Source organism: Haliotis cracherodii, unplaced genomic scaffold (genome assembly GCF_022045235.1).
Source record: "Haliotis cracherodii isolate W230 unplaced genomic scaffold, xgHalCrac1.p SCAF_14, whole genome shotgun sequence".
In the NCBI taxonomy this organism is placed as follows: domain Eukaryota; kingdom Metazoa; phylum Mollusca; class Gastropoda; order Lepetellida; family Haliotidae; genus Haliotis; species Haliotis cracherodii.
The window spans coordinates 20,644,404-20,671,868 of record NW_027266269.1 but is presented as its reverse complement, the minus strand read 5'-3'; the positions used below and the strand labels follow the sequence as shown (position 1 = coordinate 20,671,868).

General features: G+C 37.7%; 1 protein-coding gene across 1 annotated transcript; it reads right to left on the bottom strand.

The window, feature by feature from the left end:
- Positions 1-339: 339 nt before the first annotated feature.
- On the bottom strand, positions 340-25,162 carry LOC139460273 (uncharacterized). The gene is made up of 6 exons (XM_071241777.1): positions 25,128-25,162; positions 3,585-3,661; positions 2,931-3,029; positions 1,827-2,045; positions 1,054-1,218; positions 340-515 (listed from the first exon to the last, which is right to left on the bottom strand). The coding sequence occupies exons 2-6, from the start codon at positions 3,634-3,636 to the stop codon at positions 340-342; spliced, it is 711 nt and encodes a 236-aa protein (XP_071097878.1). The 5' UTR covers positions 3,637-3,661; positions 25,128-25,162.
- Between the last annotated feature and the right edge of the window lie 2,303 nt (positions 25,163-27,465).

Here is a 27,465-nt window from a genome sequence, read left to right as displayed (position 1 = left end):
ACAGACAAACAATTGGTACAAATAGACTTTTGTCAAACCTTGCTGGCATCCTGGATCTTGTTTCCCAGCAGCACACCCACTACTACAGTGGCCAGTCTCCTTGTTACACGCTTCAGAGGCAGATAGGCACTGACACTGCTTGTTACAGTCAGAGCCAAACCAACCATCGTTGCATTCTACAATACATACTAAACATATAAGGACATTAAATAATTAATTTCTTAATTTCTTCTTAAGTTCCTAACACCAACAAAACTTTCTGAGTGTATAAACACATATTTGCTCAATACAAATTAATTTAGAATTACGTTGATATAAGTCTTTAAGTGAGAAAATCTACTAGGTGGATGATTTCCTAATTTCACATTCTGTCATATCTAGCTGACACCCAGGCCCTTGTTTCCCGACAGCACATCCATTGCTACAGATGCCAGTCTCCTTGTCACATATTTCAGTTCTATCCTGACACTGACACTGCTTGTCACAGGCATCTCCAAACCATCCATCGCTGCATTCTTCAAGTATACATACTATGAGATGCAAATCAGAGAATACCTAATGAATCTGATCCAATAAATGTTTGTCATTTGGGACCCATGTAGAACAAGTATATCCTGATTATTTACTCCAACTAATACACTTTATACATCAGTGCTGTTTGGGCTGCATGTACACAGACGCTTGGGCCGTGGACTTTTGGACCAATAGTTGAAAGTGAAAAGAGCCCTTTGGGCAAACTGTTCACTACAGACGCCCATATGCTTGTCCTGGAAGCCGCGTATCTGGCTGTGCTTTGAAACAGATGGGGGTGTTGTGACATAACTTTATCGGGATAAATGGAACGGTTCCTTCGCCTCGCCTTTTGTCCTTTTATATCCGGATACAATATTGTCTTAAAACCTCTATCTATTACTTAGAATATTAACATTTAAAGACAGTTCTTATTATTATTATCTTATGTTCTTGTTTTTATTCTGATGTGATTATTCAATGCTATAAAATAATAATATGTATGGTTAATAAGTAAAATGACATGTCACCATGATAACTCACGGAAGATCTGCACTTCACATAATGTCAGTATATTTCCACTTATGTTTACAAATGAACCACTCAAAGCTTTGCCACAGTCTATATTTACAACAGTCTGATGTCCAGACAATGTGTAACACAGCTGGTCACCCACTTTCACCTGAAGGCCCACGTTGCGTTCAGTCACTGTGAACAACAAACATTATGTGATGATACAAGATGTGTATAGGTATAATGTGTAACCCCGATTGGGTCCTGGCGGTATGTGTAGTGACATTAATGAATGTTGGAATTTATACTTTTGATGTTGATAATTGTAAATGTTATGAATTTCGAACTATGGTGTCTGAAAAAGTTGAATTTAGAAAAACAAACTCAATTTGTAGAGCAATGTGAGTAATATTGTGATGTGATATATTTTCAAGACATCCCTTGGGTAACATATGAATTGACTTTATATCAAATGTATGTATATAGTTTGTGGCATCAGGCTGTATTGCTTGATGCATGTCATCACATCCGAGTTGCGAAGATCGATGCTCATGATGTCAATTAATGGAATTGTCTGGTCGACACAAGACTATTTAAAGACTGTCGCCATATATCTGGAGTATTGCTTAGTAGGGCGTTTAACAACAAGCAATGAAATCTCTTAAGAAAGCGACCAATTGTGTAATATTCGGGGATGGGGGCTTAGGATCCTGCCACGCCTAAAGGACCAAACGAACGGTACACGGATGCCTCCCTTTCATGGAAGGGATATATACTATAGTAAGTAGTCAAATGTCACTCACCGCTATCACGAAGATAAATTCTCATCCGTCTAATCTCCAAAGTGGTAGTGAAATTTACACCCCACTCTGCTCCACTGGACGTCGTGTCGTCTGTGTGCGTACAACTTTCATCCTCAAACCTTTGGTCAGTATTGCCATCGACAGCCTTGTCTGGAGAAGCGTAATCATATCCTTGCAATATGCTGCTCTGCCATGTCGGCTTTCCAAGTGCTATGTTGCCTTTAACGGAATATATAAAATAACAAAACACAGTCGACCTCAGCACTATCAATCTAGCAAAACTGACCCTTAGAATGCCGAACACATTAAACGATTCAACTGAGTTTAGTTTATTAAAAAGTATAGCTCAAAATGAAAACGAAGACAATGTACTGTTTAACATCGTCTGACTAAATAAGAACTAAGCATACAAATACCTATGCGTGACTGGTTTGTTACTGTACTGTCAGTTTCACAACGTGCATTTTCTGCAAACTGATACTTCGACATTTGTTGATTTCTCGTGTTTAAACCAGTTCTAGGACATCTAACTTTGACTGGCAAGATGTTGACCACCCGACCTACATATATCTAATTACAATGTTTGAACATTCACAAGTAATTAGGTGCAGGTAGTTGTGTGTTATTTGGATATTCAACAATATGAGGTGCCTATAAATTACTAGTTTGTTGCATGCACAAATTGTATACTTACATGTACAGTACATTTTTTGGATTGTTTTGTTTGTTTGTTGTTAAACGCCGCACACAGCAAAACTGAAGCTGTATGACGACGGTCTGCAAATAATCGGATCTGGACCAGACAATCAAGTGATTGACATCAAGAGAATCGATCCACGCTTTTTGGATACGATGATATGTCAACCACAAAATCAATGAGCCTGACCACCTAATGCCGTAAGTCGCCTCTTACGACAAGCATAGTCGTGTATACATGTACATAAATATTATCTCATATTTTTATTTGAGTAATATATATTTCCAAAATATCCCATAACAAAATAATTGCATATGTTAAGTTGTTGTAATAAAGTCACATTTTTCATAACTGGATGGCTGCATACAGCTTTCCCAATCATAACATATATATGGTACTTTACTCACGCTTTTGGCAGTAACTCCCAAACCAGCCTGTTTGGCACGATGTTCCTGTGCAAGGTGAACCACGGAAATTCGTGCATTCATTCTGACAGTGACAATCCTCTGTAGCAACAAATAGAATGACTGCAATTATCTAATATCTGAGCATATCTCTTGTTTAACTTTTCCCTAAAATCTCCTTTTTGTACACCTGTGTTATAGTTATACAGCAACATACACTCCTTACCTGGACACGGTATCATAATTTCGTGAATTCTTTAACAACACAATGCATGTTTTCTTTACCATCAAGTTACGTCAATTTCATGTATGTAACTTAACATTAATATAAGACTGTATTCACTATGTCTTAGGACCGGAATTCCATTGAAAAGTACACACTGTAAAGATGGGTCCTAAGAGAGAATGTTTGAGTGAGGGACGTTTGAGTGAACAGTGTTACTTCGTGACGGAGTATAATCGGGTACAAAGCAGGCAAACTAATGCCTGACAGCATGACAGTGACCCAAGCCACCTGGCCACCAGCCAAGTCCCGTAGCTTCCACGATGCCCCTTTGTTGGCTCGTGCGACAAGTATAAGGAACTTTAGACCAAGCCTGATTGGGAATCCCCACAGTGCCCATGCCTTAGAAGTTTGGTAATAAGATAGGGACCTACCTTGTGAGGAGTCCGGCAATGAGACAAGCAGTAGAACAAATGCCAGAAACATCGTCCATGTGTTTGTCCGATGAATTCTGAAAACAAATTCAGCCAAATTTGGCCAAACAAAACCACTTTACACGTAAACAGCAGGTTGATCTACATTTAACTGTTGGTGCAACTTTGAGATTGCAGGTTAACATAAAAAATGAATTGGCCAAATCCTACGTTGTAAGATTGTAAGCCTGTAGTTTATTACTATTACTATAGGGCATTACTATTGTTAACGTCAGTTTGCTGCAATGCATCTATCCATGCATGGATGCATTTTATGCTCAGACTAACTTGAGCTGTCACATAAATAAATTCTTTTCTCAAATGTCCCCTGTAGACAAATATCTACAAAGTCATTTTACTTTTTTATACTTTTCTTTTGTATAGTTGCCTACATCAGCGACTGCTTCCACTGGATGGTGAAGGTTGTTTCTCTGTTCCATCATGATGTGAAACAGACAAGAGTTGATAAGAGAAAATACCGAAGATACCGATGTCAAGGTAAGCTTTTTACATACACATCCCGTTTAGGTTTTTCAGTTCATCGATCAATATACACTCCTTCCTCTTGGTTTATAAAATTATTGAAGCAACCTGTATGTGCATTTACGTTTGTGAGCTAATGATGCTTGAACATTTTGCACAAGTGAATATTTTTGTCCACTTTGTGAAAGAAATCAACGCAGTTTTTGGTCCAATCAATCTTCCTAAAGTATCAGCTCTCTGTGCCTTATGGTTTATGAGAAAACGATGATTAAATAAGTTCAACTTTTAATCTCATTGCGGCCCCCTACAAAATATCACTGTTTCAGATTCCTAAACATTGTATACATAATTGTAATGTTGTCAAGGATGGTAAAACAGGTTTGAGAAAATGTAGGGGCAAGGTCTATACAAACCTGTGTCAGAAGGAACTAAAATGTACATATTGTATACTGGTAAACGTTTATCTTACTTCATTGTCAGGGTATCGACGGTTCTCATAAACACCAATTCTTGTTGAATAAATACGCTACGCTGGCTGGAAACAACTGTACTCACCTTTGTGTCTTGTCAAAACTAACACGTGCTGTTCACTTACAGACACCTCAGTCCACTGTTTAACTGTTATACTTAGTTAACGTTATATATGTTATTGAAACACTATCTAACATTATGTACCATCATTTGATAAAAAATATATTTTAAATCTTACACGGATTAAGACTAAAGTACACTTTCCCATATGCTGAATATATTTTCATCAATAAAGGTGATTAAAGGGAGTTTGCGGTACACATATAAAACTCTCTGAAGTGGCTCATTCGCTTAGCCTCCAGAATATCTTAAACCACCCTAAAAACATTTGACGTTTAACTTCAAACACTCATCCCCCATGAATATGAACCATGAACTATGTGACATCCAACAAATCAGCTAACCTCGCTGCTCACACCTATTTCGCAGTAATATTTCATATTATTAATAGTTCAAGGGTCATTTTACAAGGATATTGCAGAATTCGGAATGTCGGTGTTTGACATTGAATAAAACATTTCAGTCGCGTGTCTACGTGTATGATTCTGTAAATAAACCCGCTCGCCTGTCACCAGCGAAAGGCGTTGTCAGTGAGTGGAGTATGTTGTCATCGTGAATGTTTTATGTTCGTTTGAACATAGTGAATTAGAACATAAAATGGGATACGTTGACATGCAAGTCACTGAGCAAGACCAACTGAGTCGCTTCTTATGAAAAGTAGGGGTTGCTGAAGACCACTCTAACCCGGAACTTCACAGGGCTAGTATGTACACAGTAACCATGCCAAACAACATTTGCTTCACAAGACATGTTACCTCAAAATAATATGAATGTTTAATTTGTTCTTGTCCATAGCTGTCTGAGATATTACTGTGCGGCGCTATAGTTTCTCTCACAAACAAACGCATACACATAATGTATAAGCTGGTTTCAGAGGAAAACTGACATAAATATCATGAGACTTACCCCTAGCTTGCTACGATCAGACCTGGGAGGACCGCTCTTGTAACAAGGAAGAATATTGAATGACTACATCAGTGTGGAAAAAGGTAACAATGCATGTTCTAGCGCATATAGTCACTGTATGGTGTAAATACTGCTACTGTGTTGTAAACTTTCACATACACAGAAATAGTTTATTCAGGTGTCACACGATACATTGACATTGATATATAATGTCAAAGTAATGCCCATCCATAAGGTTTTTGAGACACAATAAAACAATAAATTCATGTGTGTATAAACGATAAGAAGGATGCTGTTCGAATCATGTACCAAACATAATTATACATGATAATATTAACAAAATGTTCATGAATTTAACATTGTTTACGTTTATACATCTTATGAAGTGTGCTTGTTTATATGACTTGTACATTTTTGTGGGCAAATTCTATCTAGAAGAGGGGTTGGTGGTTTGTTAAAACGTCCAGCTTCTGTGGCAAGATGTAAAGATCTGCATCAAAACAAAGCTAAAAGTCGACGGTGGTCCCTATATTTTACATTAAGAACATAGGATTCAACAACATATTTCGCCTCAATTTGCCTGTTGGTTCTAAACTTATCAATAGAAACTCTGGTAATACTTTGTAGCTTGTGTGAAGGCCAGAGCTTCTGTTATAAACTGAATTACACATAATCATCATAAGAGTAGTTTTGTTTAGTAGCTTCAATGATGTATACCTCATACAGCCGATAGAGAGAAATACATCACAAAAATAATTACACCCAAAACAAGAAGGAAACAACACTTATACAATAACTCTAGTTATAAACTCTTCTTTGAAATGTGTGTTTTCATGGACAATACATCAAGTCATCTTCGCGAGTAAGCTAAGTAACAGCCGGTGTATAAAGTTTGAACTAATTTCCGTAGATTTAAACATTTTTTTGTTTTTCTTTCATTCAGTGTCCCATTCTTTACATGTTCATCGTCACATCTTGAATTAAACATTTTCTTCCAACAGTTAGACACTCATGTAAAGTGGCATGGTTCTTCATAACACAAGGGACGGCCGAGTAGCCTAGTGGTTTAAGCGTTTGTTCGTCAAGCTGAAGACCCGGGTTCGGGTTCGATTCCTCACATGGGTACAATGAATGAAGCCTATTTCTATTGTCCCCCACCGTGAAACGGCTGGAAACAACATAAAACCACACACACGCACTTATACACAATGAAAAGCATGTATGTACGAGAAATGTATGTCATTGATATGTGACCATGTGAATGCAACAGCTATATTTGTTTTTGCAGATAAAATGAGTTAATTTAAAATGTTCTTCCCTCCCATCTTTAGTTTCCTGGATCTTCATAACACTAACATATGTATGTTTAAAGCTGTCAGTTCCAGTTGATGACGGAAACACCGTGCGATAAGCTTCTGTTCTGGGTGGTAGGTAAATTGACATGTTTATGTGTGTTTAATACTCACGTCGATAACGCTTATTCTACTTCCTCATCAACGTTTTTACTTCCAAAATATACGACTTAAAAACTAACCTTTGTAAAACAACTAATTCCGTTTTTAAAACTCATTCTTTCCATTACCATTTGAAACGCAACGTGAAAGCCGACCTCACTAACATCTATGTGTTCATTTGGATGCTGTAATGTATAGTTAAACAATGTTGTAATTGTATTGCATTGTTTCTGTTAAGATTCAGTAGAAGTTCAGAACATTGTACTTCAACAAAAAGTAGTTGTCAGGAATGTAAGCAGTGGAGTGGAAGTTACTTTATTTAGATGCTTTTCAGGGTCAAGAGTCGTCTGGAATTTTCTAGAACAGCTATATGCTAATTCAGCATGGTATGAGACTATAGACACCGTCAGTGTGCCAGAAACCAATGATCGTGGGTTCCAATCCCAGATTCGCCCTGATTATGTCAACACAATACCCTCGCTCGTGTGCAAAAGTGGTAATCTCTAAAACCTACATCAATTCGGTTTCCTCACCTATTAAGATGGCATGCCATGATAAACTTAAATCTGTTCAATGCGGCAAAAAATAAACTCATTCACCCTAAGGTTACAAAAACCTGCCGAGGTACGTCCCTCAGGCGTTCAGGGATCCAAAGATCGTGGTTTCGAATGAAAGGAGCAAATCCGAGGAAAATGTAATACTAGCATTTTAGCAAGGAAGAGATATATACAATGTTATCTGACTTTGTCCTATTCATATTTGGAATGATAAGCCTAAAATGCATTTGAATGAACTATGCATGTAGTAATGTGCAACTGAAGTAGGAAGGTGGATACTTGAAATCCTGTCACAATGTTATCAACAGGTCCACACGTATTGTGCAAATGATGTGAGAGGGGCTTCAACTGGAAAGCTATATCTGGCTATACAAAAAAAAAACGCTATTCAGGACAGCAGTGACAGCTAAACTAGCTGTCACCATTCACGCAGCTAACACGACATGCAAATTGAACCAGGCACCTACACTACAGTAGCAAAGCGTACATTTAGTTTCCTTCTGTCATGGCAAACTTTTTAACATTACACCGTACACCACAAGAACAAACACTCATGCGGTGCAACAATATTTTATTTTTTTAAATTTCAGGTTTCTTCAACATATATTTTCTATGAAGGTTTCAAAAAGCGTCATATGACTTTAATTGATGCTTCATCAGGGTAACAGCATTTAGGCCTTGTGTCATTGTCATGGAACTGTGCTCCAGAGTCACTTTGACTGGGCAAGGAATTTTTTAATTTCCCCAAAGTATAAGGTATTGACCTACGGAGTATCTTGATGCACACTCATTAAAAATGTACTTGATCAAAAGAGTAACTTGACTCCCAATAGTAAATAGGTATTTGACCTAAACCAGACAATCGCCGGAAAATTGGTTATCCACGGAGTACAAGAAAAACGAAGTACGAAAAACCCTAGCTAGTCAGTTCAGCTCAATAAAACCAGAATAAGTCAGCACAAGATAAAAATTGCCCCGTAATCACATACGAACAAAACCTATCATATATTCGTTTGTTGATAAAATGAGGTAACAATTAAAAATGTTGTTCCCGCTCATGTAAAGTTGCCTCGATCTTTAAAGCACTAAACGTATGTATGTTTTAAGTTGATGTTCCAGTTAATGACAGAAGCATCATGCGATAAGCTTCTGTTCTGGGTAGTAGTTCAAATTATATGTTTAAGTGTGTTTAATACTCATGCAGATAACGCTTATCTCACTTCCTTGTCAACCTTTCGACTTTCCTCGCAAATAATACAAAATTTTACTTTGTCAAACAACTACCAACTTAATCCGTTTTTAAAACTTATCAGTCCATAAATCATTTGAGACGCAACGTGAGAGCCGACCTCACTAACATACACTGTATACGTGTTCATTTGGATACTAGTATATGGCAGTGTGATGTATATTTGAACAATGTTGTAATTGTATTGCATTGTTTCTGTTAAGATTCATTAGAAGTTCAGAAGATTGTATTTGAACAATAAGTTGTTGTCAGGAATGTAAGTAGTGGAGTGGAAGTTACTGTATTAAGATGCTTTTAGGGGTCAAGTGTCATCTGTAGTCTTCTAGAACAGTTATAGATTAATCAAGCATGGTATGGAACTTTCTGGAAGGTATTTAGACTATATTAGACAATAGACGTCGTCAAAAGGGCCGCAAACCAATGTGCCAGAAACCATTGTTCGTGGGTTCGAATCCAAGATTCGCCCTGGTTGTGTCAACACAATACCCCTGCTCGCGTGCCTTGAAAGTATGTAAAGGTTCAATACTCTTTACAGCGGCTATAAAACATATTCACCTACCCTATGGTTACAGAACCATGCTGAGTTTCGTCCCTTAGACGTGCGTGGATCCTAAGAGCCTGATTTCGAATATAAGGTGCAAATCCGAGAAAACGTCAGCATTTGAGCAATGATGAGATATACAAAAACAATGCTATCTGACTTTGTCAATGAGACATGCACAGTGAAACGCGCACCTACACTACAGTAGCAAAGTGTACATTCCTTCTATCATCATAATTATTTTAACATTTACCCTGCACACTCAAGGAACAAACACTCAAGCAGTGTAACAATATATTAAACTTGAGGTCTCTTCAATATACTTTTTCTATGACGATTTCAAAGAGCGTCATACGACTTTAATTGTTGTTAGATCAGGGTTACATCATTTAAAGAATTGTGTCATACACTTGACTAACCTTTGCATGTGAAATAAATAACTTGAAAAACTTACATAGCCGAGGGATATTCCTTTCTATGGATAGATAACAACGCATGAAGCACCCTAATGCTAGGATACTGTTAAGTGTTTTTGACTTGGGCAAAGCACCTCTTGATATCATGTGTCATAAAAAACTGGATGGTGTGGGAGCACGAACATAAATAAGGGAGATCACAGTTACCCCTTGCGTGTTGTGGACGTGGTTTTGAGACCAGGAAGTAATTTAAGTGTTGTATAAAACTGTACGCCTCTTAAGCATACGGTAATTGTAAACCTGTTTTCCAGTATGGTATCAGTTTAGAAATAGAACATTGTTAAAATATGAAATGTAGAAACACATGAATAACTATCTGATTTACGTACGTATAGAAACTTTCCTGTTGCCTTGTCACAAGTATTGCACGCACCACGGTGACTCAACACAATGCAATAAAAGGGAGTAGTCTTGAAGGAATTACATATTTTGTTACATTGTATGGCTTGAAAGATGAAATCTCAAATATTTAATTAACAACGCCAGACTACCTGACCAAAGCTTGTGTTAAATAAAATCACTTCTGATCAGAGTATTGTTGTATTTTACTATGTTTTATTCCTTCAACAGGATAATGGGTATTTTTCACAATTGGGTAAACATTTCACGTATGCCGGTTATGAGATGCCTATTACATCGCGCATTTTTCAAATTGAGTGTTTCATACATCCCTGAATCCCTCATACATTTTAGAATCAAACGACAAATGATCTTCGTCACCAATACAAACTATCTAGATGAAATCAAGCGTAAGAAATAAGCCGTACATTTGGAAACAAATTCTGTGCTTAGAAACCTGTACTTGTTTGAAATGTAAACAAAGCAAAATTCAGATTTTCCACTGTTTGTCAATCTCTGCTATTTTGATAGATCCACTTGTCTAATTGTTAAATATATTGGCTCACGTGTTTGAGAACATTAATGGGTAGAGCACGAATTATGGAATTAAAAAAAATTCATTACAATGATGAGGTAAATTCAACAGAAATGGTGAAATCTTCCGTCCTGTGTGACGCCATGACTGACGCAAAATCCCGCTTAACGACGACAGTAGTTATCTGCGTTCCCGACTAATTCTCTTGGTCACATTGGAAAACATATAAACAAATAACAGCACGCGGAATGTCAGATTTTGTTTGATTACTTACATGACACATTTCTGTATATATACGATCCCTCGGTCAACGATATCATCATTTGAAAATCCCACACAGTGTACACGTACAATGAGGAAGTGCTTAACATTTTTTCAAAGATTCTTTTCTTAATAACATGGCATGATATTTTAATAGAGATGGATTTCCTGTTGAGATTAAAGAGATAAACTTGTATATGTTTGGAAGTACATAGTGTTTTTGTTCAATATATTTTATATTTACAACAAGCAAAAAGTGAAATTCATCCTCGACGACATTTGGTGAACATTGTCTAGAAAATCTTAAATATTTCGTTATTTTTTTGTGCTTGGCATCGTCAACCACGTCTGTCTTATTTTCGATATAAACATAGCATGATTCTCTAAGAAACATTGGTTGTCCCAAGTATAACCACACAAACATGTATTCTGTAAACATTTCACATTGTATGCATAATTGTGAACTCCGTTTCTTTCATATAATAACATCATTTTATGGCATGTTTGGTAATCTATTTCTGGCATTCATAATTTTAGCCAATATGTTATCATGTTTCTATAGTGACCCATTACAAGTACTATGTTTAAAAGCAAGTAGTCTTTTACAAGTGTATAAGTGTACAGTTTCAATTTCTTTAGCCTCTGCAAAGCCCAATATTTCCGAACAATAAGTACGAATGGGATACATATTTGTGTAAAAAATGTTGAAGAAAGATTAAAAAGCACAGTTGCTAATATGTTTAGACGTTTGGAAAATTCCCAATAATATCTTTTTAGCTTGGGTGGCTGCATATCACACATGTTGGTTTCATGATAATTTACTTGAAAGTATCAACTATTTATAAGAGGTTTCGTTTGCAGTAAATGTCACACACATCCTTGGCGTACATCATGATTAACAAATGATTTAACTTCCTCATAAAGACTACATAACAATTTGTCCATTTTATTTGTGACATCATGTAAATTAAAAAGATGCCACCAGTTGTCTCAACAGACTGAATCGCATGCTTTAGAAAAGTCTACACATGTAGCGTACAATTTTTCACGTTCACCATGAATATTCATATCTATAAGAGACTGGAGAATAAACATTATCAGTGGTTTGTTTGTTGTTTTACGCCGCACTCAGCAATATTCCAGCTATATGACGGCGGTCTGTAAATAATCGAGTCTGGACCAGACAATCCAGTGATTGACATCATGTGCATCGATCCACGCAATTGGGACAAACGAAATGCATCAGCCAAGTCAGCGAGCCTGACCACCCGATCCCGTTAGTCGCCTTTAACGACAAGCATAGTCGCCTTTTACCGCAAGCATGGGTTGGTGAAGACCTATTCTACCCCGGAATCTTCACAGGTCTTATTATCAGTGGTAGAGTGACCTTGTCAAAATCATGTTTGCTCTTCGATCTTATCAAGGGTATCTGATTACAATACAAAGCGTTTGTTAATAATGCTAATAAATATCGTATGGAATATACTGGTGAGTTGAATCCCCTATGATTTGTAACCTCTGTCTCTAAGCCTTTCTTGTGAATTGGCACTATAGTGCTAAGTGTCCAATCTTTTGGAAATAACAGGTACCTAACATTGTATTAAATAATATTATTAAATATGGCAGGATGTTTTCAAGAGATTTAAAGAGTTCTGTTTATTAGTCCATCAATTCCAGGACTTTTCAAGTTTCTCAGATTTTAGATAGCGGATTTAATTTCTTCTTTTGAGATAGCGGAATATAATATTACTGTTGCAAAATTGGTTTCATCATTATAAAAACAGTCCAAATGCTAGTTGTCTGTTGAATCTTCACCGTTAATAAGATTTTTGAAATCATAAACCTCTCATGAATTTCTGTGTGAGTTTTGATATCCTTTTTGCAGTTATGATTCAAGGTCGTCCAAAATTGTGTTGATGAAGTGATATTTTCTTCTTGTTTTTTTTCTGTTTTCTAGCTTTATGCTTATTTCGTATCAGTATACCTAGCATGTGCATCATTATCCTTTATTTTCCTGAAATAGTTTTAAAGAGTGCATCTTTCCTTCGTTATTAACTCACATACCCAGTCAAACCACAGTTACATTCCCTGCATGTACACTAGCTTCTGTAAACAACGATACACTTGCATCACTATTTGTCAAAACAGAATCAATAGCTTTATGTAAGAGGCATGTGAAAGTGTCAGATAACAGACGTTCTTGGAAAATCTCTGGTTTGTTGTTATCCCGCTTAAACATTGAATGACTACGATGGGCTTTAACAAATGATGATTTTCCTAATGAATGAAGCACTCGTAAAAACAATGCAATTAGCAGATACTGTGATTCGCGTCTAGACTTCACATAAAAAAATTCACACAAGTAAAATATATCTATGGTGCTCATGATGTAATCAATAACACTTGCCCCAGCATTGCCAATAAATGTAAAGTCACCTTACCCGGAATCACGTCGGTATCGGTCATTCATAATGTGTACATTTAAAACAGAACATAAATTAATAAAATATTTTCCAAAATTATGAAGAACTGTACCATTTGAATATCTACACAGATTACACCTGTCTAAGAGAAACTCCCAGTATGAAGTATCCTGGTCATGGAGATATTCAAGTATATCAGAAGAATGTCAAGCAGTTATCCGGAAATAGCAATATACCATTCTTAGAATCAACATTTCTGCTGTACCATGTAGATACCAGTACAAACAGTACTTGTCAAGATGTACACCACTTTCTGTGAACCATGAATTTTTAACTCAATCTATAAGATCCTTTTTCATATTCCACCTGAAAGTCTTACAAAATGTGCGATCGTGTCTTCCTTTTTTAAATGTAAGTATATTCGCAGTACGTACCATCAAAATTGAGTTTCGGGGTCCATGTTTCTGTCAAACCAATTATGTCAAGTGATTTTCAAAACTCACACTAAGGTTTACGCTCAAAATCAGATAACTTTGAAAGGAGTCCTGAAATATTCCAAACGACGAGTTTCCCAGCATTACTATTACTAGTAGGTTCAGTCGGCGCTCACTCTTTATCCGGTTCTGTCTTTATCCGGACCCTGGTCACACCCCTATCTCTTCTGTATCGGTCTCCAACCCCTGCCGTGCTACCTCTTTCACGTACATGAGCAGACAGTTTACCGCCTTTTTGGAAATAATCTTTGCTTGAGTCTTTCTCTTTGCATGGGGTTAACTGGAAGACATATCAAGCGGTGCAAAAAAGGTTTCTTTGCTTGGTATAAATATACAGTACAGCCATGACACATGCAAAGTACACATTTCAAGTGACACGCCGCAACTATACTACAGTAGAAAAGTGTGTTCAGTAAATATGTAATTGCAATCCCGTCATCAAAAATGTTTTAACATTCCACACATACACCATAGAGACAAACACAGCAGCTGTGAAACAATATTTTATTTCAATATTTTTCAATATGCTCTTTCTACGAATATTTCAAACCAGGGTTACAACACTTAAGGCGTTAATACTTTTTTGGAATAGACATGCGAAGGTTCACTATTGACTAGCCTTTGCATTGGTACTACCCTGATGGCCTGGTATCATCGCTACTCGATAGTGACTCATAAACACATGCATGCTTATGACATAGTCGGCATCGTCCAATGGACATTGGTTTAATCATACATTTCTTACGAATAAAAAAAGGGTTTTGTCGCTTTTGATTCCTGCCTTGTATCAGTCTCGAAATGAGACATTGTGTTACGTGTCGATTCCCAAATTAAAACCATATGTTAACCCAGAAATCTGTAAGTGAAAGAAATTAGTGTGATACAAACAAACAACCAACAAATGTTATACAGTCAATAATTTTGTTGCAAAATTACCTAGATTTCCAAATAACTACTGCTGAGTACCTACAATGGCAGTACACAATAGAGTGGTAGTACACTATTTAATGGAAATACATAATATGATATCAGTGGTCAGTATCAAATACAGTCGTGACAACAAAAGTCAGTGATAATTATAAACTACACAGATAACTTTGATTTCAGCATAGTTATTTATTCACGTACTCGATACGTGTTATTGTCACAAGAAGTTCACTCACCATTGTGACTCAGCACGAATATAACAAAGGGGAATTGTCCAGAAGGAAATGCAGATTTGGAGACATTATATATGAAAATTAAATACAAATATGTAAATAAAATACCATCTTGTGTTGGACAAACGTGTTTTTATGAGAACCTGATAATAAAATAACCATTTTGTGTTGTACACATTAAAAAAACACGGGTGTGAGTATCATGCTCGCAACCAACACGCAAATACAAACTGTGCATCTTACATGACGATGCACATGTACCTGCAAATTGTGAACCACAACCTTAAAGTCGAGGAGATGTCTTCTGGACTTGAATATTGTAAATGCGGCGTAAAAACATACTCACTCACTGGCATGTTAAAACGTCAATGTCAGAGAATAAGAGGTCATCATTATCCGACGAAACAGATTCCATTTGGCCAGGTAGGTTTACAATAAGTACCAACTTTTAACTCTTAACGTGGCGGTCAGCATGGCATGGAACTTTCTTGAAGGTATTTAGACCATATTAGACTACAAACGCCGTCAGTGTGCCAGAAACCAATGATGGTGGGTGCGAATCCCAGATTCGCCCTGGTTCTGTCAACACCATACTCTTGCTCATGTGCTTCAACAAAGTGGTAGCCTCTAAAACCTACATCAACTCGGCTTCCTCACCCATCAAGCTGGCATGCCAAGCTGTAACTGAAATACTGTTCATAGTGGTGACAAAACCAACTTTCTCACCCTAAGGTTATAAAAACCTGCTGAGTTGCGTCCCTTTGACATGCGTTGATCCCAAGTTCGTAGTTTCGAATGCAAGGTACAAATCTGAGCCAATATCATATCAGCATTTGAACAAGGAAGAGCTATACACAAACGATGTTATCTGACTTTGTCCAATTCAAATTTAGAATGATAAAAACGAAAGCCTAAAAGGCATCAGATTACAATCTTTTCAAATAGACTATACACGCGTCAAAGTGCAACTTGAACAGGAAGGCGCATGCTTGAAACGAATGAAAGAGGGAGTTCAACTGGAAAGCTATTTCAAACCACTCAAACAAACGCTCTTCGGGACAGTAAGTAAACATAACGAACAGCGAACACAAAATGCACAGTGAAACGCGGCAGCTACACTGCAGTAGAAAAGTGTACAGTGAGGATATAGAGTTCCCTCCGACATTATAAACATGTTAACATTTCGCCTGTAAAACATTCAAGCGATGAAACAATGTTTTAAACTTCAGTTTTTTTCAACATACTGTATTCTACGAAGTTTTCAAAGAGAGTCATAGGGCATTTGCTTAAATGTTGTTTGCTGGGGGTTCAGAATTCAATGCCTTGTATGGTATGTTCCTTCATGTGTCCAAGCGAACATTTTACTAACCTTTCTATGTGGAAATGAATACCTTGAATAAGTTATTTCATAAATCATACTCATGTACAAATACACAGCCAAGGGATATTTCTTTGTATGGATAGATCACAACGCATAAAACACCCCCTTGCTAGGATACTGTTTAAAGAAAGTGTTATGAACTTGGGCAAGCGTCTCTGGATATGATGTATCGTAAAAAACGGATTGTGAGGGGAAACATCAAACATAAATATGAGAGATCAGGCTAACACTCTGCGTTTTGTGGAGGTGTTTTTTTAGCCTTGCCCTTGAGACCAGGAAGTAATCTGAGTGTTGCATAAAACTGTACGCCTCTTAAGTATACGACTCTCGATAATGTTAAACCTGTTTTCCAGGATAGTGTCAGTTTAGAAAAAGAACATTGTTAAAATATGAAATGTAGCAACACATTAATAACTCTCTGATTGACGTATTGTTATTTGTGTATTTTCCTGTTGCCATGTTACAGGTATTGCACGCACAATTTACTCAACACAATGCAATAAAAGGGAGTTATCAAGAAGGAATTACATAGTTTGATATATTGTATGGTTTGAAAGTTGAAATCTCAAATATTCAATTAGCAGCACCAGTTGACCCGACCAAAGCTTGTGTTAACGTAGCATAACGTGGTTTCTTTCAAAATTGGGTAATCAATATAAATATATCCGTTACATAAACGGCATCGGAATGTGCGACTGTGATGTTGTGCTGCGATACTTTGCAGTCCTTATCTGATTGAGGATGTGATTTGCAGAAACTACCTCGATGATAGCGACGAGTAACACTATGGTTTGAAGTTGCATTTTCAAACATGATTTTTTATCATGTTTAAATGTTCTCATATTGTATGCATTTTAACCACATTACATCAGTTTTATGACTACTGCTGCACATCTGACCACAAGTGGACTAATTCACGATGTGAGATACAGTTTTGATCCAACAGAAATATTTGATATCAAGTAATTATTTTTATAACAGTGGTTGTAAAAAAATCGCAAAATAACTTGATCAAACTAGTTAACACCAATTCACTAAGTGAGAGACAACTGTGTAAATACAACACTCAGGTATTTGTGATTTCAAGTTAGTTTGAGCCGAAGATTATTTTTCGTAACAGTGGATGAGAAAATTGGCTACTAAAGTAACTGAATCAGACTAATCAAACAATCAACAACTAGTTCGGGCAACTCATGAGTGTTTTTTGATGATCGATTACGTCACTTGACATCAGACAGGTATTGTAAACCAGACACTCATATTTCAGTCATTTCCTGAAAGTCATTTCATACATTCATAGTGTAACATGTATCAGTGCAATTACTATAGAGTGGGTTTCAATGTTGACATATACGTGGCATTGATTAAGTAAATTCAACAGATATCGTGAAAGCTTCCATTTTGTCTGACCCCATAAATCACGCTTAGTAGTTATCACGACGACAGTAGTTATCTGCATTTCACGACTAATTCTCTAGGTTACATTGGAAAAACATAAAACAAATAACAGCACTCAGATTGTCAGATTGTTTCTGATTACTTACATAACACATTTATGTATATGTACGATCCCGCCGTCAACGATATCCTCCTCTGAAAATTTGATCCATTTCTAGGGGTGGTCGGGTAGCCTAGTGGTTAAAGCGTTCGCTTATCACGCCCAAGACCCAGGTTCCATTCCCGACATGGGTACATTGTGTGAAGCCCAATTCTGGTGTCCCCCGCCGTGATATTACTGGAATATTGCTAAAGGCGGCGTAAAACCATACTCACTCACTCACTGATCCATTTCTAAATAACATGGCATGATATATAAATAGAGATAGATTTCACAATGTTTTTGTTCAATATATCTTTCATTTACAAGATACAACCTCAACCATTAACATGCATCTAAATTGTGCTGAGGATATTCTGCATTTTCTTATATTTACATCAGTTAAATAATTTCCTGCAATTGCATTTTAAAATATCTATTATATTCACATTTAGTAGAAATATCTAGAATGGATTTCCATGTTTGAAAGTACACTGAAGAAACACTGGCTGTCCAAAATATAACCATACCCACATTTATACGGTAGACATTTATATTCCCAATTATATCTTTTTAGCTTGGATGCCTGCTTAACACCTGTGTTGGTTCCATGATCATTTACTTGAAAGTATCACACCAAGAGATTTGTAAAAGGTATCAGTTTTGAAGTAAATGTCCCCGAAAGTACCACTTTTCATTATTTGGTAGTGTATTTCCTTTGCTAAATACACCATTTTTGTCCTATCCAAATTAACATTAGGTTTCCACGTATCGCAGAACAATTCAAACTTATTTACCAAGGTTTGTACCTTTTACAGTACTTGAGAACATAATTCTTTCATCTGCAAATAGTAATATGAATATTTTTTTTAATTACAGGTTGTAATTGTATACCATCATCATAATTTCTTTTGGTTGGAGCTGCAAGCTCATTAATGAAAATAACTAACAAAAAGGGGCTCAATACACATCCTTCGTGTACACCATGATAAACACATGATTTGACTTCCTCATGAAAACTACATAACAATTTGCCCATTTCATTACTGACATCATGTTAATTAAATAGATACCCTTAGTTGCCCCTACACACTAATCGAACGCTTTAGAAAAGTCTACAAATATAGCGTAAGTTTTTCATTATAAGAGCCTGGAGACAAAAAAAAAATCATCAGTGGTAGTCAAAATCCTTATCAAGGGTGTCCGTCTACACTACCAATAATGCTAATAAATATCTCACTGAATATACTGGCGGGGTACATTGAATGCCCATAGCCTCTGTCACTGAGCCTTTGTTGTGAATTGGAATTATAGTACCAAGTGTCTAATCTTTTGGAAGTGAGAGGTAGCCATCATTGTATTAAATAATATTTCCAAACACGGCTGGATGTTATCAAGAGAGTATTGAAATAATTGCGTTATTAGTCCATCATTTCCGGGAGTTTTCAACGTTCTCAGATTTTGAATTGCGGATTTTATTTCTTCTTTAGAGATAAGGCAATCTAATATTTCACTCATGAATTTCTATGTCACTTTTGATTGCCTTCTTTGTTGCTTATATTTTTCAAGGTCCTCCAAAATTGCTTTGATGAACTGATATTTTATTTTAGTTATTTTCTGTTTCTATCCATGAAATTTTGTTCCTTTTTTCTGCAAATAGCTTTATACTTGTTTTTTCGAATCAGTATATATTTAGCAAGTGCATCTTTATCCTTTATTTTCCTGAAATGGTTTAAAAGAGTGCATCTTTCCTTTTTTACATAATTCACATTCCCTGTCAAACCACAGTTCCATTTTATCAAATATCAAAATATCAAAATTTTCACACAAGTAAATTATATCTATGGTGCTCATGATGTAATCAATAATACTTGCCCCAGCATTGCCAACAAATGTCAAGTCACCTTTCCCGGAATCACGTCACATGTGTACATTTAAAACAGAACATAAATCAATAAAATATTTTCCAAAATTATGAAGAACTGTAGCAATTAAATAAAATATGTCTAAGAGAAACTCCCAAGTATATCATCCTCCACATTATCTGGCTCTTTACCAGTCCGTGCATTGAAGTCACACCCAAATGTGCACAAAACATCATTGAGAATGTCAAGCAGTTATCCGGAAATAGCAATATACCATTCTTGGAATCAACTGAGTGAATATATACACAGTGGTATAACAAACAGTACTTGTCAAGTAACACATATACACCGCTTTCTGTGATCCGCGAATTTTTAACTCAATCTATAAGAACCTTTTTCAAATTCCACCTGAAAGTCTTACAATATTTGCGATCGTGTCTTCCTTTTTTTAATGTTAGTATTTTCGCAGAACGTATCATCAAAATTCAGTGTCGGGGTCAACGTTTCTGTAAAACCAATAATGGTCAAGTGATTTTCGAAACTCACACTTAGGTTTACACTCACAATACGATAACTTTGAAAGGAGTCCTGATATATTCCAAACGACGAGTTTCGCAGCATTACTATTACTAGTAGGTTCAGTCGGCGCTCACTCTTTATCCGGACCCTGGCCACACGCTACCTCTTCTGTATCGGTCTCCAAACCATGCCTGTGCTACCTCTATTACGTACATGAGCAGACAGTTTACCGTCTTTTTTGGAAATAATGTTTGCTTGAGTTTTTCTCTTTGCACTGTTTTATTTCTTGAGTGAGTGAGTGAGTGAGTGAGTGAGTTGGATTTAACGCCGCCTTTTTAACACGGCGTGTATGATTCTGACAAACCTTGAAACAAAATCTGTGCGATACTCTACAGAGCGAACTAATGGGTTACCCATGCCCCCACAACGTGACCACAGGTGTTGTGTGCACTAATCTGTTGACCACCATGAACAAATCGACACATTCTAGCCAGACGCCTATGGTGATTGGCATGTAGAAACTGGAGGAATAGCTGAAGATTTCGTGTAATGTTTTCAGGTTCACTCTTGACTTACTGGCATGGAACCGTCCTGACTGTGAAATCGTAAACGTTGGTTTGTGAACATATAACGAAATCTTCCTCTAGCAAGACTCCATTCATGATGGCGGCTCCCAGCGAGTGCTAGCGTTCGATGTCGTCAGGGTAACTTGTGATTGGGCAGTGATGTTCTATGTGATGGTATAAGTGCGGTATGTTTGCTGGGGAATTGACCGTCTGACGTTAGTCTGATTTAAATTGCTGCTGTGTCCGCACGTACATGTCTGTTATCGAATATAACAGAATAACAACATAGTTGTTTCACCACTTGGCATGATTCTGACCTAACATAACGAACGTCTTGCGAACGTCAACGCAAGGCAGCATGACTAATTTATGGATGGGTATTGATACGAGATGGGACCACTATGACTTTCAGAACTCCATTGTATATCATATCATGCAAGAGTCACTGGACAATACTACCGGAACTACATACAGCCACCAATAGTTGTGCCGTTTTTGCGCCACAATGGTCGACGTTTTATCGTTCAAGGCGTGCACACGTATCGTAACTGACTACAGCAGCACAACATCACCATGAGTTCGGACCTTTCCCCCAAAGATCACGTCTGGTCCTTCCTTTTCTTTTTCCTCTATTACCCTCATTCTATACCCCTTTGTAGTTCTGTCATCATCTCCTTATTCCTTACTGTTTTGGAAGTGTAAAGCATCCCATGCTCTGAAGATATTGTTCCTCGTAAGGTGATTATGACATAAATCTGCATTAGGTTAAAAAGGAGTGGACCAGGTACAACCCTTCCATAATGCCCCCAAAGTCGTACCACAACTACCCATTTGATGTTTAACAACAAAAAGGCTGATCTTTTCAAAAATATGAACCAGAACCATTGACATCCAACGTATCTTTTAACCTCACCGCCAGAAACCTATGATTGTGCGATCGAATCCCGGTTCGCCCCAATTATGTTTCTAGGTTTGTCAGCAACATACGGGTCCGTGCTCGTGGGTTTCACCGAAGTGGTAAACGTCTGAGGCCTGCATCACTACGGTCTAACCTCCCACATTAAGCTGAGACGTCGTGATATAACTGGAATAATGTTAAAAGCGGCGGTAAACACAACTCACTCACTATTCATGTGTTACGCGTCACATTAGGCTGTATATAAACAAAACCTAGACATTTAATGTAAAAGTAACGCCAAGCTATAAGGTTTATCAGACACAATAAAGCGTTTGTTCGTCAAGCTGAAGACCCGGGTTCGATTTCTAACATGGTGTCCCCCACCATGAAATAGCCACACTCACTATTACACAATGCAAAGCATATGTGTATGCGAAATGTATGCAATTGATATAGACATTCTTGTGGTCACGTGAATGCAATAACTGATCTTATAAATATATATTTGTGTTTTTGATAAAACGAGTTAACAATCATGAAAAAACTGCTTTGATCTTCATAACACTACACATATGTATGTTTTGACCTGTTAATTCCAGTTGATGAGGGGGCACGGGTGGCCCAGCCGTCTAAGGTGCCGCAATTCGCTGTGCAGAGTTGCGTCCCTTGGGCACGTCAGAAACCTAGGATTGTGGGTTCGAATCCCGGTTCGCCTCGATTATGTTTCTAGGTTTGTCAGCACCATACCCGTGCTCGTGGGTTTCACCGAAGTGGTAAGCGTCTGAGACCTGCATCACTTCGGGCTTTCCTCCCACATTAGGCTGACACGCCACGATATAACTGGAATACTGTTAAAAGCGGCGTTAAACCAAACTCACATACTCACTCACTCACTCACTCCAGTTGATGACGGAAGCACTATGCAATAAGCTTCTGTTCTGGGTGGTAGGTAAATTGACATGTTTATGTATGTTTAATACTCACGTAGATAGCGCTTATCTTACTTCCTCGTCAACCTTTTGACTTCCCTTCCTAAACATACGACGTTAAAACTTACCTTTGTCAAACAACTACCAACTACTTCCGTTTTTAAAATTCATTCTGTCCGTAACCATTTGAAATGCAACGTGAGAGCCGACCTCACTAATATATATATACATGTATGCGTTGATGATAAAAAACAAAGTAGATGGCAAATAAAACCGATCGCCCAAACGCATCATGGCAACGGCCATGGTAACCCGATGCAGGTTAGTTCCGTGCAAATTGAAATGCACATGCGTTCCCCAATTTCTTGCCTTATAAAAATCCACCCAGGTCGGATAACATTCATTCGTTATTGAATTGCTACCAAATGCCAGGATTGACAAAAAATCAACCACACCAAGCCCTTGAACGATTGCAAGCTGGTCAAACCGCCTGGCAAGTAGCCAATGCATTTCAAGTCAACGTAAGGACCATATTCAGGCCCCAGCAACGTTACCAGACCAACAACACTACAGATGACCGACCAAGTAGTGGAAGAACAAGGGTCACCACCCCACGTCAGGATCGTCGGACTGAGCGACAGTGTCTTCAAGATCGCTTTGCTAGTGCTGTGGAAACTGCTCGACAGACCATGGGGACACACCAGCAAACACATTAGCGCGAACACCGTGCGTCGACGATTGACGAGCAGACACCTCCACTGTCACAGGCCCCACCGAGGACCCATTCTGACACCACGTCATCGCCGGGACTGTCTTCAGTGGGCAAACACAGCACCGGCATTGGCGCCACCATCAGTGGAGAAGAGTCCTCCTGTCCGACGAGAGCCGTTACTGTATCTCAACAGTAGATGTCACAGAGAGAGAGAGAGAGAGAGAGAGAGAGAGAGAGAGAGAGAGAGAGAGAGAGAGAGAGAGAGAGAGAGTCTGGCGACGCCGTGGGGAACCTTATTCGGATGCTTGTGTTGTTGAGAGAGACTCGTGGGATGGTCCGAGCATCATGGTGTGGGGTGGAATTGGTCTTTCGCAGAGGGTCGGCCCTGTGGTGTTCCAGAACATCGGTCCAGGGAGAGGTAATGGTGCCACAACAGCTCGGTACATTAATCAAGTCTTAAGACCACACGCCGTACCTCATTTGGCACGTCGCTGCAACCACGAGCTTTAGCATGATAACGCCCGTGCCCACACTGCGAGAGCAACAAGAGACTTCCTCCAGCAGAATGGCATCAGAACCATGCAGTGGCCTGCCCTCAGTCCCAATATATATCCCATTGAAAACTGTAGGACGAGATTCAAAGACGGCTGAATGACGTCCGACCAAGGTCGACAACTGCAGCTGAACTGCGTCAGGCGTTCCTCAGCGTGTGGGCTCAAGTGCCTATGGCCTTCATCAACCCCCTCATCCATTCCATGTATCGACGTTGCATGGCAGTCATCAGTGCACAAGGCGGAGACATGAGATACTGACTTGTGATGTCATTTTTCTCAGAGACTAGTGTTGTGTTTCACTTTAAGAACACTTCAACCTTGATGATCAGTTTTGTCAAGTTTCATGTTTTTAATATGTCTTGAAGTATGTTTACAGTGATTGGATAAATAAGGTTTCTCATATATCTATACATTGTAACGTTTCTTTTGCGGTTCAGTATACTTAAACTATGTCATCTGACTTTGTCCAATACAAATTTAGAATGATAAAAACGCGAACTTGAAAGGCATTAGAATGAATCTATTTGAATAGATTTTACACCTGTCAATGTGCAACTTGAATAGGAAGGCACATACTTGAAACGAATCGAAGAGGCAGTGCGACTGGAAAGCTTTTTCAATCTACACATACAAACGCTATTCGGGACAGCCTTTACACATCGAGTAGTTATCACCATTCACGCAGCAAACGAGAAATGCACAGTGAAACGCGGCAGCTACACTGCGTACAGTGAGGATATAATTTTCCTTCTATCATCCTAAACAATTTGACATTCCACCCCGTACACTAAAGGACAAAAGCGGTGAAACAATAAATTAAACTTCAGCTGCAGTTTTCTGCAATTTGACATTAATTATTGTTTGCTATGGGCTACAGCATTGAGACATTGTGTCAAACGTTCCCGCGATAGGGATATTCATTTTTGTGTACAAATCACAACGCACAAGGCATCCTGCCTGGATACCGTTTAAAGAAAGTGTATTAACTTGGGCAAAGCGCCTCTGGATATAATGTGTCATAAAAACCTGGAATAAAGGGGGAAAACCAACATTAATAAGAGAGATTAGACTTACATTTTGCGTGTTGTGGATGTGTTTGGGTGCCTCGCCCTGAGACCAGGAAGTAATGAGAGTGTTGTATAAAACTGAACGCCTCTGACGCTCTCGATAATGTTAAACCTGTTTTCCAGGATGGTATCAGTTTAGAAATAGAACATTGTTGAAATATGAAATGTAGCAACACATGAATAACTCTCTGTTTGAGTATATTTATTAGTTTATTTTCCTGATGCCTTGTCACAAGTACTACACGCACAATTTACTCAAGACAATGCAATAAAAGGTTTTGGTTTGTTTTTATTGGTTGTTTAACGCCGCATTATATTCCAGCGATAAGACGGCGGTCTGAATATAATCGAGTCTGGATAGGACAATTCAGTGCACGTGACTGACATCATGAGCAATAAAAGGGAGTTACCTAGAAAGAAATACATATTTTGATATATTGTATGGTTTGAAAGATGAAATCTCAAATATTTTATTAACAACACTAGTCTACCCGACAGAAACTCGTGTTAAGTAAAATCGTTCCTGACAAAAATAGTGGTATGTTTTCCGATGTTTTTTCCTTCAGTAGCATAAAGTGATTTCTTTCACAATTGGGAAAGAAATATTAATATATCAAGGATCCGTTACAGTGATGCTGTGTTGTGATACTTTGCAGGCCTAATCAAATTGAGGATGTGACTTATAGAAACAACGTCGATAGTAGCGATCGGTGGTACTTGAACAAACATGCACTGCACAGTGCGATTACGGGTTGAAGTGGCATTTTTTTAAAGTATACAGGAAGTCTTGACATTAAGTTTGCATTTAACCACATTCCGTCAGTTGTATGACTACTGGTGTCGCATCTGTCTGAGCCTTGTCCAAAACAAATAGACGACTGAGTGACTAATTCACGAAGTGGGATACAACTGTGTTAATACTGTGATTCCAAGGGATTATTTTTAAACAGTGGATGTGAAAAATTGCCAATGTAACTGGATCGGACTAAATAACAATCAACAACTAGTTGGAGTAATTCACGAGTGTTGTTTGATATGGAGTATTTCACGAGTGTTGTTTGATGATCGATTACGTGGCATGGCTGAATTGAAAGTCACTGAAAGTCATTTCATACATTCATGATATTTACAAAGTCATATTGTAAGAGGTGAGGTGATGTGAAATGGGGTTTAACGTCGGGTCCAAGATTAATGCACTTATATAGCGACGTTATATTGTAAGACGTATCAGTGCAGTTACTATGGTGTGAGTTTCAATGATGAAATAGATATCGGAGATGAAAGAATTTCAATTCAAATTTGCTTCAAAATTTGTTTCGCCTTGATTAATTGTTTGATGAAACTGAAGAAACGAAAGGAGCATCGCAAAAATGAGAACCCTTATTTTGATCTTAAAGTTACGACATACTTGTGACGTACTTCAAAAATCAATAGGACATTATGGTATGGTTCCGATGTTTCAACTGCAGTCTTAAATGGCTGTAAAATGCATACAAACATATTTTCCTTCCTTACTTCGTCATTTTTCCCTAACGTCTGAGAGCACAACAAATGGGGGTAATATGATCAAGTAAGGGGTTTATACGGGAAGGTGCTAAGTTGAAAATGTATTTTCAGTGTTGGTGCTCTCGGGGTTGGCTATATTAATCATGTTTATATATTTATGACCCAAAAGAATAGTAGCTGACATTTTTTTCATTCTTATTATAAATACCAAAGAACATTCTTATCTTTTGGGTAATGTGTGCGCTGCAAGTAACGTTATACATAAATAAATATGATTAACATAAATCTTAAAAGGACCCACTGTACTACATGGTTGTTGGTATATCAAATTGGTTAAGAAATAAATTTTAAGGTGCTTAACTAACGATTATGCAGTTAATGCTGGAGGAAAGCCTCACTCACAGAGGAGCAGACTCATAATTGTCAAAAGTGTTAATAGCGAGCGTGATTATAGACAGGTGATGGAGAAAACATATATAATTAGGCAGAACGATTGCAATAAAATTGATAAATACTAAAAAAAATAATCACCAAGCTGAAGCATTTAGTAATAAATAAACGATTGAACACTGGGCCCACACAGACGAATATATACAAATTAGCAACACTTTAAGAAAATGGCCAATTCTAAAATACAGCTGACCCAATCAAAATATGCAAAGGGTATTACAAATCGGCACAGTTATAAGTTGCCCACAACGCCAACGGAAATTTGCTCAAACCGGTTATTACATAACCAGCTTCTGTGTGCCAAGCTGAACAGCGACTCTTGTCGTTGAACTGACGCGGTTAAGTTTGGCATTTGCTCCCAGAGGCATCAGAAAATTAACTTTTAATAC

Excerpts from the sequence above, each read along its gene's own strand:
- LOC139460273 (XM_071241777.1), bottom strand. The coding sequence starts at position 3,636 with ATGTTTCTGGCATTTGTTCTACTGCTTGTCTCATTGCCGGACTCCTCA. Across the intron at positions 3,030-3,584 it reads ATTGCCGGACTCCTCACAAG|AGGATTGTCACTGTCAGAAT; the intron begins GTAGGTCCCTAT and ends TTGTTGCTACAG. Across the intron at positions 1,219-1,826 it reads AATTTATCTTCGTGATAGCG|TGACTGAACGCAACGTGGGC; the intron begins GTGAGTGACATT and ends TGTTGTTCACAG.